At 41.3% G+C, this 13,323-nt stretch overlaps 1 protein-coding gene across 12 annotated transcripts in view; it reads left to right on the top strand.

Annotated features, from left to right (window-relative positions):
- The window catches only part of LOC112254118 (chromodomain-helicase-DNA-binding protein 6), a 107,014-nt gene extending 97,436 nt beyond the window's left edge, over positions 1 to 9,578 (top strand). For 9 of the 12 annotated variants that reach the window (XM_024426360.2, XM_024426363.2, XM_024426361.2 and 6 more), the window contains 5 exons: positions 56 to 604; positions 1,654 to 1,842; positions 2,111 to 2,254; positions 4,516 to 4,620; positions 4,819 to 9,578. In XM_024426360.2, the coding sequence (XP_024282128.1) occupies positions 56 to 604; positions 1,654 to 1,842; positions 2,111 to 2,254; positions 4,516 to 4,620; positions 4,819 to 5,853 (2,022 nt within the window). In that variant the 3' untranslated portion in view covers positions 5,854 to 9,578. Of the gene's footprint in view, positions 1 to 55; positions 605 to 1,653; positions 1,843 to 2,079; positions 2,255 to 2,684; positions 2,740 to 4,515; positions 4,621 to 4,818 lie in introns of those variants that run through there. The other 3 variants (XR_006083711.1, XR_006083712.1, XM_024426366.2) reach the window with 3 other exon arrangements.
- The last annotated feature ends 3,745 nt before the right edge of the window (positions 9,579 to 13,323 follow it).

The following is a 13,323-nucleotide window of genomic DNA, read 5'->3' as shown; positions in this document are numbered from 1 at the left end:
TCTATTGTCAGTATTCATTAATATTGTTCCATTCTTCCATTTCCATCCTGTTCAGTACAAGTCAAGAGATGCCGGGGAATGCAGCCAGGGAGGCTGGAAGTTGACATCCTTGCCTCTCTTGCAGGAGAGGCTGGTGGCGCCGCCCTATTTGCCTGAACTAAAGCGGGGTAGGCGTGCATTTGAATACAAGGCAGAGGTGCTCAGTAAGCAGTGCCACACAGGGGAGAATATGCCTGTAACCGTGTCGAACAGAGGTGGGGCGCTGCTGCTCAACGGCTGGCAGGAGGCGGCCATGGACCTCTCCAAGGCCGGGGATCTGGGCATTGGGGGCGACGCGGCAGCCACTGTAGGCCACATGAGTCACCAGGTCCACCCCGTTGCCCGAAAACTGCCTGCCATGAGCGCCATGCAGGGTTCAGTGGGGAAGGACATGGCCGGGATCCTGCAGGCAGGTCTCATCCACCCCGTCACCGGCCAAATTGTCAATGGCAACCTGAGGTGTGACGACGCAATCATGCGCCGGAGGAGAGGCAGACGGAGAAACGTGGAGGCGGTTGACATCGGGTTTGTCAAGAGCAGAGGAATGCATGTGCAGGAAAAACAGGTTTGTCAAGTCAAAACTTATTTTGGTTTTGTGAACAGAAAAAGAGCCAGCTTAATGGTACTAGTTTTCTGCACCACCTGGTTTTGATGATAATTACTGTGGACCTGTCCCCCTACCAAGTTCAGGGGGAAGGACAATACAGTTGACTCTTGTGGTTTGGTGCTTGGAGGCAATTCATTTGCAATAAAGGTTGTACGATAGTGTATCACTAGTAGTGTTGTCACGATACCAGTTTTAGTATCACGAAACTCAATACCATCACAATACTTGATACCAAAACGATACCATGGCAGAAAAGGCATATTAGCCATAGTCACAGAATGGCATTTAATCCAGACAGATATCCAGACAGATTGCTCTGTTCAATCGTTGGGCATCTTTTGAGTTTCGAAGTTTCACTTCTGACACCAATGTAATGAAACAGGCAGGGAATCCGGCAAGAACCCTCAACATTCTTGCCGTTAGCCCTGCGGAAATCGACTGTGCTACAAAAGCACAGCTTATAAGTCAGGGTTGCTACAGTATCTTTGGACGTGAGTGAGAGATCGTTGTGAGTTCATTACATTTTTGTTGACAAGTTTTGAAATCAGCATATTTTGTTTTTATATTTTTTATATCACATAGTATTAGGATTGTGAATGGTTGTCAGTTCAGCTGTGACTTGCATAGAAAGTTGTTCTACAAAGCTGGAAGCTATCGATATCTTTAGTTTCAAAATGATTCAAGTGTGTTAAATTCTGTGCAGCTTAAGTGGAGAGCTAACATGGTGCTGCCTAGACACACTGCTCTAGCAATGAGTAAGTGGTGCAGGCATGAGGTACGGGACATCAGCTGCAATGATAGACAGACTTGGTCCTCTCAATCAGTACACGACGTGAGACACATTTGACAGAAGTACTGAAAGTAACAAGCAGTTTTTCATGTTCTAGTATCGCTCTAGTATCGAGTTTTGTTATACTGTGCAACACTAATCACAAGCACTTCATACTAGAGTTGAGTTGGGAATCAAATACATCTATTTGTTTCCCTGTGTTTTTTTCCTCTACCAGGGCAGGGTAGAAGTCACCAGCCATTCTGCAGTGTCGTCCACCTCCTCCCCACCTGAGCGCCCCCCGGGAACCTCCACCCCCACCCTGTCAGAGGTGGTGGCCATCGACAGAGAGGCTGCCAACAATGGCTTGATGGAATGGCTGCGACAGAATCCCAACTGTAGCATGGAGGTGCCCACTTTCGCACCGGTGAGTTGATCCTCCATGCACATTCATCTGATCCATTCTTCAAATTCCCTTTACTTTAGTGAAATCCCAGTTGGATGATTCCTGGATTCAAAAGGGAATAATCAGGAGGAAACTGGGATTTCTGAAAAACTTGTGAACTTTGAGAACGTTTCTGTTAGGAATGGTTCAACTCACCAGCTGGTTTTATAGTTTGGTTTTATAGTACGTTTTAAAGTAAGTGAATATCATTTGGAGTAGTGTGCTTTTCTTGGCAAATCTGGGGTTTCAGTCTCCTGGCTCAGCGATTCTGCACAGCTTTGTGGAGCGGCCCAAGCAGAGGCGGCATCGCTGTAAAGACCCCACCAAGTTGGATGTCAACTCCCTAACAGGGGAGGAGAGGGTGCCAGTGGTCCACAGGAGCACTGGCCGCAGGGTAACTATTTTGACTCAAACGCACACACCGAACACTGATGCACAAGCACACATAACATCACTGACATTAACCATGTTTCCATCCCACCATTTTTATGAGAGTACTGTACCTGATGGAAACAGCAAATTGTGGGGAAACTTTTCTATTTTTTGTAAACAAATGTTTGATTGGTGGATAATTTTTGGGGTCGGTGAAATAGATACAGTACCAGTCAAAAGTTTGGACACGCCTACTCATTCAAGGGTTTTTTCTTTATTTTTACTATTTTATACATTGTAGAATAATAGTGAAGACATCCAAACTATGAAATAACACATATGGAATCATGTAGTAACCAAAAAACTGTTAAACAAATCAAAATATATTTGAGATTCTTCAAAGTAGCCACCCTTTGCATTATTTCTCTCAACTTGGAATGCTTTTCCAACAGTCTTGAAGGAGTTCCCACATATGCTGAGCACTTGGCTGCTTTTCCTTCACTCTGCGGTCCACCTCATCCCAATCCATCTCAATTGGGTTGAGGTCGGGTGATTGTGCATGACAGGTCATCTGATGCAGCACTCCATCACTTTCCTCCTTGGTCAAATAGCCCTTACACAGCCTGGAGGTATGTAGGGACATTGTCCTGTTGAAAAACAAATGATAGTCCCACTAAGCGTAAACTAGATGAGATGGTGTATTGCTGCAGAATGCTGTGGTAGCCATGCTGGTTAACTGTGCCTTGAATTCTAAACTAATCACTGATGGTGTTACCAGCAAAGCACCCCCACAACATCACACCTCCTCCTCCATGCTTCACGGTGGGAACCACACATGCGGAGTTCACCTACTCTACGTCAGAAAGACACTGCGGTTGGAACCAAAAATCTAAAATATGGACTCATCAGACCAAATGACATTTCCACCGATGTACATTGTTCATGTTTCTTGGCGCAAGCAAGTCTCTTCTTATTATTGGTGTCTTTTAGTAGTGGTTTCTTTGCAGCAATTTGACCATGAATCCCAGTTGACAAATAAATCTTGTTCTTATCAATAATCTCACCTACTGTACGCTGTCTGTGAGTTGTTGGCTACACCATGCCCGAGTGGGTATTTGCTGTTTAACCCAATCATTTTTGTGACAAAAGCATCGACAGAGGTAAAAATGGGATGGAACTAACACTACAGATAGCAATACTGGGTGATTTGAAGAGCCATAGTCAATCAATAATTTAATAATTATTTTAGTAAAAATGTTTATTTTTATTTTACAATCTGTAGAAGCAATGAGAATAGGAAGGTTCAATTATTTTGTGAAGCATCACAGCACAGTTGAAAAATATATGGCAAGTAGAAATCCGAAATGGATGATGTTGAGAGACAGATGGGAGGTGTTGAATGGAGCTGAAGGGTGGGACTAATAACAAGATGAACAATGTAAAGCATATGGGATCTGCTGTAGAATATATATAGGTTCGTAACTTTTGTGAAAAAGCATAGTTACAAATAGAAATCAAACTGGATGGACATCAGAAATAGAGGAAGGACTAAGAACAAACAAGAGAGAACTATTGTAAAGTAGACTGTGTCTGTAGAATGTGTATAAGATGTATGGATTGAAGGTAGAAGCAGAAGTGTTTATTAGTTTACTTCAATTGGGGGATCGGCGGTAGGGTTTGCGGGGAATAATAATAAAGGTATATTCTTTAAAATGGTATGTATGTCTATATAGGTATGTGTATATATATGCATGCGTGTATGGATATATATATATTTACCAAAAAAATATGGGGGATTGGAAATGATGCAGACAATTACATTGGAAGAAACATTCTTTCTGCAATATTAAGCTGATCCACCCTCTTTAAAAAAAAAAAGAAGGAAAAAATGGGATGGAAACGCATGGAAGTTCAATTTTTTTATTGGGTAAATGAAAAGTTATTATACGACAAAGTGCTTTTTATTTGTACTTTATAATATACAATTATAATATTCGCTTAATTATTTCGCCAAATGTTTAAAAACCTAGCTACTGGCATTTCTTTGCCCGTGGTTAACAGGTGAATGAAGATGCTTATCCCCACCCAACTGTGCTCCTTCACATTGATTGAATACACTTCTTTAAGACATAGCCTAACACATTTTGCATTACATGTAATGTTTGCCTGAATTATACACAAATGCATAATTTCTATTTATGCAATGTGCGTGTGTGTGTGTGTGTGTGTGTGTGTGTGTGTGTACAAGAACTCATTGAGGGCTGTAATTCTTCTGTGCTGTAGCTTGGGGGTGCTATGGCTCCAGCAATCAAGGAGCTTTCACGATGGCTGGATGCAAATACTGAGTACTGCGTGGCACCTGACTGGGCAGATGTAGTGAAACACTCTGTGAGTAGCATGGCATTTTCAGTCTCTCATATCCACATAAATGCCCCATCAAATAGTTTCATTAGAATGTTTCCATTTTTAATTAGACATTTACTCATCTTGAATAGTGCAGTTGTCAGAACCTACTGCCTCACAGATTACAGATGTCCTTCAAAACAATCCGTGCATTTTCCTTAAGCTAATGCCTTGTGTTTCCAGGGTTTTCTTCCTGAGGGCAAGTTCACCCGCATCCTCACTGAGCCCGTGTGCCGCGACCCGGGGCCCCGCCGCCGGGGCCGTCGTCCCCGTAGCGAGATGCCCAAGCCCCTCCTCTCCGAGTCTCCCATGGGCCCGCTCTGTATGAACGGCGGCCTGATCGGCAGCATGGACCTGGTCAGCCTCCAGAACCTCCGCAATGTCCAGGGCATCCCACTCACAGGCTTGATGGGATTCCCCCATGGCCTTGCTGTGTCCGCCGGTGAAGACGCAAAGAATGGTCTGAGCATGCTGCCTATGATGCTCCACGGCGTACACGGCGCCCCCCACATGTTCAGTGTTCAGGGGCTGATGGGTTTGCCGCCCACCTGCTCCACTTCCACCTCCTCCACGGCTGCAGTTACCACCACTGCGGCCTCCTCGTCAGCGGCCAGTAGCCCCTCTCGAGGCCCTGGCCAGGCATCTTCGAGCACAGGGGCCGAGGGCTCCGGCATTCAGTCTGGCACAGAGAGAAAGAGGGAGGAAAAGCAGCAAGGCGCGATGGGCAGCCACAGCATTGCGGCCATCACCACAGCGACCAGCAGTGGCAGCCACCAGGCCTTCAACCCTTTCCTCATTCCGGGAATGTCCCATGGTCTGCTGTACCCTCACATGTTCCTCCCGCACGGGGGCGTCATGGCGCTGCCAGGCATGCCGCCTGCAGACTCCTCCAGCAGCCCAAAGATGAAGAAGAAAAGAACAAGGGAGGAAGGGGTGGTGGTGGTGGAGGCAGGCAGCCACTTACAGACGGACAGTGGGCCTCCGAAAAAACACAGTGATGGCCAGACTGGGGAGAGCACGGCTGACCAGGCTGGGCCGGAGGACAGGGAGCAGACGGAGGACAGCATTCAGGAGGAGGGCACGGGACACGACTCCCATGATCCTCCAGAGGTAAACTCCAAGAAGAGCGTTGAAGAGGAGAGAGGAATGATGGAGATTAGCTTGATGGAGGAGGAAAAACTGCCTGAGGAGGAGAGTGTGTCAAGGGGGGCAGAGTAGACTTCACAATATACTTCTTCTCCCACCTCTTTCTTACTGTGCAACAGTTTTAAGTTTGTGGTGTGTAAGTACCTTCATTTTTATGTAAATACTTTTATTATCCACTTATTTTTTATGGATCTGCCCTATAGCAAATTTGTGATTATCTTATACTATATATGCCCACACATGCTCCATTCAAGAACTTCATGAAAGAGATGCAAACACACACTTGCGAAGGGAGGAATTACTCAATGTTGTTACATGGTTATAACAATTCAAGCATCCTTGACGGTCTGCTACATAATTTAGAAGCCTGGTATGTCCTGGTTGCAAAAAGGTAAAGCCGGGAGCCTGTTTGACTGAAGAGGATAAAGATTGTGGGTTGTGTTCATTAGGGCATGCAATGGAGAACATTGTCAAACGGTTTCAATGGAAAATGAAAATGTAGCCCCACCCTTTTTCAGTCCGTTTTTTTTATCCATTTGGTGCCTAATGATCACAACCAAGAACGATGTAGCCGTTTAGTGATTACTGTCCCCTCAGTTTCCTTGATGGTGTTAAGGAATGTGAATATCCCATTAAAGTTGTTTAATGTCCCGAAAGCCTAAAACTAATAGCAATTTTATTTGAAGGTCCTTTAAAATGTGTTGAATATAATACTTGTTATATCAATGCATGCAAGGTAACTTGCAGTCCCAAGTTTGATAGTAGTAGTAGCATAACTGCTGCTAAGAAGTTCTGAATAGGACAGCTTTTGTCCATCCCTATTTTGTTTGTCTTGTTACTGCTATGTTAAACATTTTTAAAGGGAAAATAGACAAACAACACTGCGTATTACAGATTTAGAGAATACAATGATGCTAGTATAACCAATCGAGAGAACACATATTCAGTACGACAGCCACTCCAAAAAAAAAAAAAAAAGGCAAAGACTAATCCTGAGTTTTGATAATGCTTTAAAATATATAATCTCACAAAGTCACTTTGGGATGTGATCATCTGTGTCAGTGTGGGAGCAGTGAAGAGGTACCATAGACAGTCTGTCACAAAGGGCTCTGTTGAGAGCGCCAGTGCCTCACTGGTGAGGGACAAGCACACAGAGAGTACTTCATTAAGAGAAAGGGGTGGTGGGGGATGTGCAAAATATAAATATAATATGTCCATTTCCATCCGCCTTTCCAGTGTTAGGGAAAAGTTAGTTGTTTGATCACAGATACTGTATGTAAAGCAGTGGCAGAGTGCCTCGTTGTTTTAAAAGCTTTGTGGTCTCCTTTTCTTCCCGTATAAGCATTTAAAACTCCTGTAGACTAGGTCATACTCAATGTTAAAAAATGTCAATCTATTTAGCTGTATGTTGCTGTTCCTTTTGTTTACATGCACACCACATTTTTAGTTTTCTCCATTATGTCCCTTGACATTGGGGGGAAATGGCAAAATCAGTACCAGTGTTTATTGTATTTAACTTAATGTACTACACTAAATGGATGCAAACGCTGATTTTATTCTCCATTTTACAACAGGGTCTGTTTTTTGGGGTATATGTTTTAGACTTGGCTTCTAAGTGTAACAACTTCTCTTTTTGTTTGTGAAAAAAAAAAAATATTTGAAAAGTGTCCTTTTGGTGAATGTTTACCTGTATTCTGTCTATTAAAGCTTTTATTTGTGTGTGTACATGCATGCGCACACTTGCACAACCTGTCCCATGGGTGACGTTTTGTTCTAGAGCTGTATTTCTATCTCTTGCTCTAGCATCATCTTTCTTTGTTGGAAGACATGTTATTGTTGCCTTGTCACAACTTGTGACTATAAAATTCATTTGTTTTGCCAAACTTTCACCAAATATGACATTTTTCTTTAAACTTCGTTGATTATATTAAAAGTAAAATGCCTTATTTAGCTAGTGTTATATATAGATATATATATAGATATATGTATAGATATATATATATAGATATATAGATATATATATATAGATATATATGTATATATAGATATATATGTATATATATATATGTGTATATATATATATATGTGTATGTATGTGTGTATATATATATATGTATATATGGTTTGTTACATCTCCATATTGGAAGTTATATATCAAAATAATTTTGTTTAGTTTGTTTTAAATGCCCCTTCAGTTGTATGCGTACATACTTTGGTAATGTGCAAAACCAGCATTTGGACATTTGCTGGTATCAGTCACTGCAGTGATTGAAAGATTTTCTTCAAAGTTATCTTTATGGTCCTATTCACTTACTCCATGAAGTGACTCAAACAATCTTCCAAAGCACAATGGAGAACAATGAATTATTACTGTTTTCTCATCAGTGCCTCTGAGATTTGGTTTGATATTTTTCCACTGATTTACATAATTTATTAAATCTAGGCTGAAGTATTAGTGCAGAAACATCCCTGAACCTATTCCAATCATGTCTAATGTAATCAATGTGAAGGGTGCCATGCAATTCCTGATTGGTCATGTCTGAGGGTCCCCTTGTTTCACTCAAACAACAAGCTTTTCACATGCTTATATTCACTTAACAGGCTTTCAGTTTTCGTACACACCAATGGGGCACGGTATGTAGTATACAACTGAAGTGGATGTGATGTTAAAAAAATGCTCATCCAATTGTAGACCTATTCTGCATGTTGGATCCAATATTCCACTACCATTGGCTGAGTAATATAAAGTAGATTATTAGATCTCAAGACACCAGCCCACACCAATTTTCTATTACTTTGCTTGTATGTGAAAACTTGAAAAACAACTAATTCGTGCAGTATGTGACTACAGTTGAAGGTCAATTAATATTTATTCAGTCTTCATTTCATGAAATCATTTTACTGTGTTTTCTTTTCATTTAGTCTTTGGTAATTTATGGAACGGTCAGATTGATTTCAAGTCATGTATCTCATATGTATTTATTGTACAAGTCTTGTCTAAGCATTTTCATGTTTATGCCTGGTGTGTAACGTTAAAGGGTTCAGAGGGACGACAGTCACGCTTCTAAGGCTTGCTGGCCCTTTTCACATTTTAGAATGTTTGTTGTATCATTTTGCCATCACCTGTGGCAAGAATAGTTTAAAATACATAAATGTTATAACTTTTCCTGAAAAGGTATAACGCACTTAACATGTGCCATAGATTTTGGGTCATTGGGATGGGCTCAATTGTATCTTTGAACTTTGGACTGAATTGTACTATAACCTATTTCTGCAGTCAGGTCAGACACTAGGCGCCAGGCCCTATTCATCAATTCTGTTATGTATTTGCATGTCAGAGGAAAGATGCAGGCTCTGGCTTTCCAATGCCATGCTATGTGTGTTGTGATTGCATGCCTGGACATGCTGGTTATATAGGCCCTGAAAATTGTCACAATCCAAGTTGCAGAGATGGCAGACCACTCTGTGTGTGTCTGCATGCATGCTTCAAGTTTCTGTTCAACAGCTGCTTGCATAAGGACCATTGACAGATTAGGACCTTCGTTTTCAGCTCATACAGTCAAAGCCAGTGTTCACTAAATGGGTTTACTGTAAAGCTACATTGAACAAAGTGCACCGTGGGTGGAAACATCATGCTTCAAAAGAAAAGTACTGGCTGATGTAAGCTACATTAAGAGAGTTGTGGATAAAAAATAATTGTTGAACTAGCTCCAATATTCCCTTGTGGACCAATCACATAACTCAGAACATGGTATGTGATCTTTTATTGTACAATAAAAGATGACTTTCAACTTTCATCAAGTGAAGGGGTATTCATTTCTCAACATACTGCTAGCAGCAGCTAGTTTAAGCGCGAAGCTCGGGAGTAGGCATTGCCCATATGATCAACCATCTGCTAGCTACTAGTTAAACCAGAGAGGAAAAGGTGATGCAAGATGTTTTCCTCAGTCCAAAATCTGTCCACGAAAATAAGCTGACGTGAGGAATTTTTCTATGGAGGTCGGTGTTGAATTTGGTCATAAAAAAATGTAATGGCTTATTTTATCAAATGGAAGTTTCATAATGGTTAGGTTACGAATGCACTGCATTTAATTGAAAACAATCACAGTAAACTACTTAATTTACCCTTTGCTAATCTCCGTTCCTGAACAGTGATTGTCCAATCAAAGCTTAGCAACCGTAACCCAACACTCGGACACTTCACAAAAAATTCTCACGGACAACAGGCAGAGATACTTTTCCTTTGTCTGCTACAAGTGAACAGGAAATGGTAAAACAGTGTTCCGAGGACACGCAACTGACCGTCTGTACCTGGAGAAATTAGCGAACCTGTTCCCGAGCTAGGGATCGTGGCAATATGTGAGTTGCAGGAGAATTTCCAAAATCCTAAAAAAAAATATCATATTGGCTTTATCTCAATCGTTATGTGGTTAACCTTAAAAATCGAAATGATAGTTATTCAAATCTGAAAGATGAATTTCAACCAGACATTCCCTTAGATCACGGGAAAAGGAGTCACTTGACCGTTGCACTGGAATCATTCCCACGGTGAATGGCTAGGCCCACTACGCTATGAAAACACATTATAGCAGAGATCGATATTACCAGCTGTAATTGATATGGTGAAAACAGTGTGTGGGGAGGCAGAGGCACAGAAACTCACATCAACAATAACTTCTGTCAGATAACTGTTAAACTAATTTATGCTATTGCTAGCAATCAAAAGGAAACTGACTGAAGAACTTAAACTTCCCAGCTTATGCTCTCCACATGGACCTTAGCTGTGAGGGCCGAGATGCCCGTGCATTGACCCTTTGTTTGCTACACAGTGCGTTCGGAAAGTATTCAGACCCCTTCCCTTTATACACATGTTAATACATTACAGCCTTATTCTCAATTTGATTAATAAAAAACACAACACTCCATAATAACAAGACGAAAACTGAAAAGAAAAACACACCTTATTTACATACAGTACCCGTCAAAAGTTTGGACACATACAGTTGAAATCAGAAGTTAACATACACTTAGGTTGGAGTCATTAAAACTCGTTTTTCAACCACTCCACACATTTCTGGTTAACAAACTATAGTTTTGGTAAGTCGGTTAGGACATCTACTTTGTGCATGACACAAGTAATATTTCCAACAATTGTTTACAGACAGATTATTTCACTTATCATTCACTGTATCACAATTCCAGTGGGTCAGAAGTTTACATACACTAAATTGACTGCCTTTAAACAGCTTGGAAAATTCCAGAAAATGATGTCATGGCTTTAGAAGTTTCTGATAGGCTAATTGACATCATTTGAGTCAATTGGAGGTGTACCTGTGGATGTATTTCAAGGCCTACCTTCAAACTCAGTTCCTCTTTGCTTGACATCATGGGAAATCAAAATAAATCAGCCAAGACATCTGGTTCATCCTTGGGAGGAATTTCCAAATGCCTGAAGGTTCATCTGTACAAACAATAGTACGTAAGTATAAACACCATGGGACCACGCAGCCGTCATATCGCTCAGGAAGGAGACGCGTTCTGTGTCCTAGAGATGAACGTACTTTGGTGCGAAAAGTGCAAATCTATCCCAGAACAGCATCAAAGGACCTTGTGAAGATGCTGGAGGAAACTGTACAAAAATATCTATATCCACAGTAAAACGAGTCCTATATCGAAATATCCTGAAAGGCCGCTCAACAAGGAAGAAGCCACTGCTCCAAATCCGTCATAAAAAGCCAAACTATGGTTTGCAACTGCACATGGGGACAAATATTGTACTTTTTGGAGAAATGTCCTCTGGTCTGATGAAACAAAAATAGAACTGTTTGGCCATAATGACCATCGTTATGTTTGGAGGATAAAGGGTGATGCTTGCAAGCCGAAGAACACCATCCCAACCGTGAAGCTTGGGGGTGCTTTGCTGCAGGAGGGACTGGTGCACTTCAAAAAATAGATGGCATCATGAGGATGGAAAATTATGTGGATATATTGAAGTGACATCTGAAGACATCAATCAGGAAGTGAAAGCTTGGTCGCAAATGGGTCTTCCAAATGGACTATGACCCCAAGCATATGTCATGATGTTGGCCTGTGGGCAAGGTTTATGACCCCCCCCATAAATACCTTTCTCCCTTTCCTCTCTTGACTCTACTGAAGGCCTCTTGAAAAGCCTTTGTTAAACATAGCGAGCCGGGGAACATCAAAAGGTGGGGGAAAGGAACCATATTTTCGGTAATCCAACCAGTTGAAAATATGCATTGGTACTTAATGAATATGATGTCAGTTCGGTTGTCATCTGAGACATTCTTATTAATGATAGGATGACAAACTGTATCCTGGAAAGTCTACACATTATAGTTATCAGATTCACATGGAATTGTTGTGCAATTTAAATGTTTAAATATGAAACTATTTGTGAAAAGATGAAATGTAATTTTAGCTTCCAAATGAAATAATTGGGTTTTCATAAGGTTAAAGCTCTGCTCAATCAGTGGCCCGCCCCTGTGAAGAGACATTGGTTATAAACTATGAAACACACCCTTCTTTCCCTCCACTATATAAGCCCTTTACGAAAATATAACTTTTTGTTCCGGGTACATTAGAGCGACGGTCCGATGTCAGAAGGATTCAGATAATAACCTGTTCTGAGGACGACGGTCCCACGTTAAAAGTACTAACATGTCAACTATAGAGGTAAGCCAACCCCAGCGTGAACTTTGGTTGCGAATGGTATGAACTTTAAACTCTTATTCACTACAGAAGTGATACCTCCTAGCCGTTGAGTTAGCAGCGGCTGCTGTAAACGTGGGCTAGGAAAGGATGGACGACGGGTCCAGTCTAACACACAACGACGATACTGCAACGTATTCAGTTTAGTACCAGAGACATTCTTCCGAGGACAGGAAGATCTCTGTTGGGCAGCACGGCCAGCATCTACAACCAACCTACCGAAGCGTAAATATTTATTGCATTTTCCTTTTCCAAATGGGCTGTAATTTAGAATGCATAAGATACTATATTTACGATAGCATAGCTTCTCCCTTTGTTCCTCAGTCTTCCCGCTCTTTCACTCAAACTCAACCCCCTTTCCTTTGTGTAACCAGCCGTCATGTCGGCTCCGTCCACCAGGAAAGTTTTCTGTATGACATAATTTGCATTCTGTGTATATGTAATTCTGTGTGATTATTTAGGTATTTAGTAAATAAATAATTAAACCAAAGTTTGTATTGCTGATTCAACTTGTTAACCAAGGTTCATGAAGATAACCAAGAATTTACAACTTTCAGATGAGACTGAAATAAGGTGACGATTGATATTACTAGGTCTTTAAGAGTTTATTCGGAAGATAACAGCTCTATAAATATTATTTTGCGGTGCCCCGACTTTCTAGTTAATTACAGTTACATGATTAGCTTAATCAGGTAATATTAATTACAGAGAAATGACATGCTATTCTATAAAATCATATCACTTAATCCGGCATAGTCAAAGACACAACACATATTTCCAAAGTTGTGGCAAAATGGCCTAAGGACAACAAAG

Source organism: Oncorhynchus tshawytscha, linkage group LG07 (assembly GCF_018296145.1).
Source record: "Oncorhynchus tshawytscha isolate Ot180627B linkage group LG07, Otsh_v2.0, whole genome shotgun sequence".
Classification (NCBI taxonomy): Eukaryota; Metazoa; Chordata; class Actinopteri; order Salmoniformes; family Salmonidae; genus Oncorhynchus; species Oncorhynchus tshawytscha.
The sequence above is the reverse complement of the archived record's forward strand: the minus strand, read 5'-3'. Positions and strand labels throughout refer to the sequence as shown.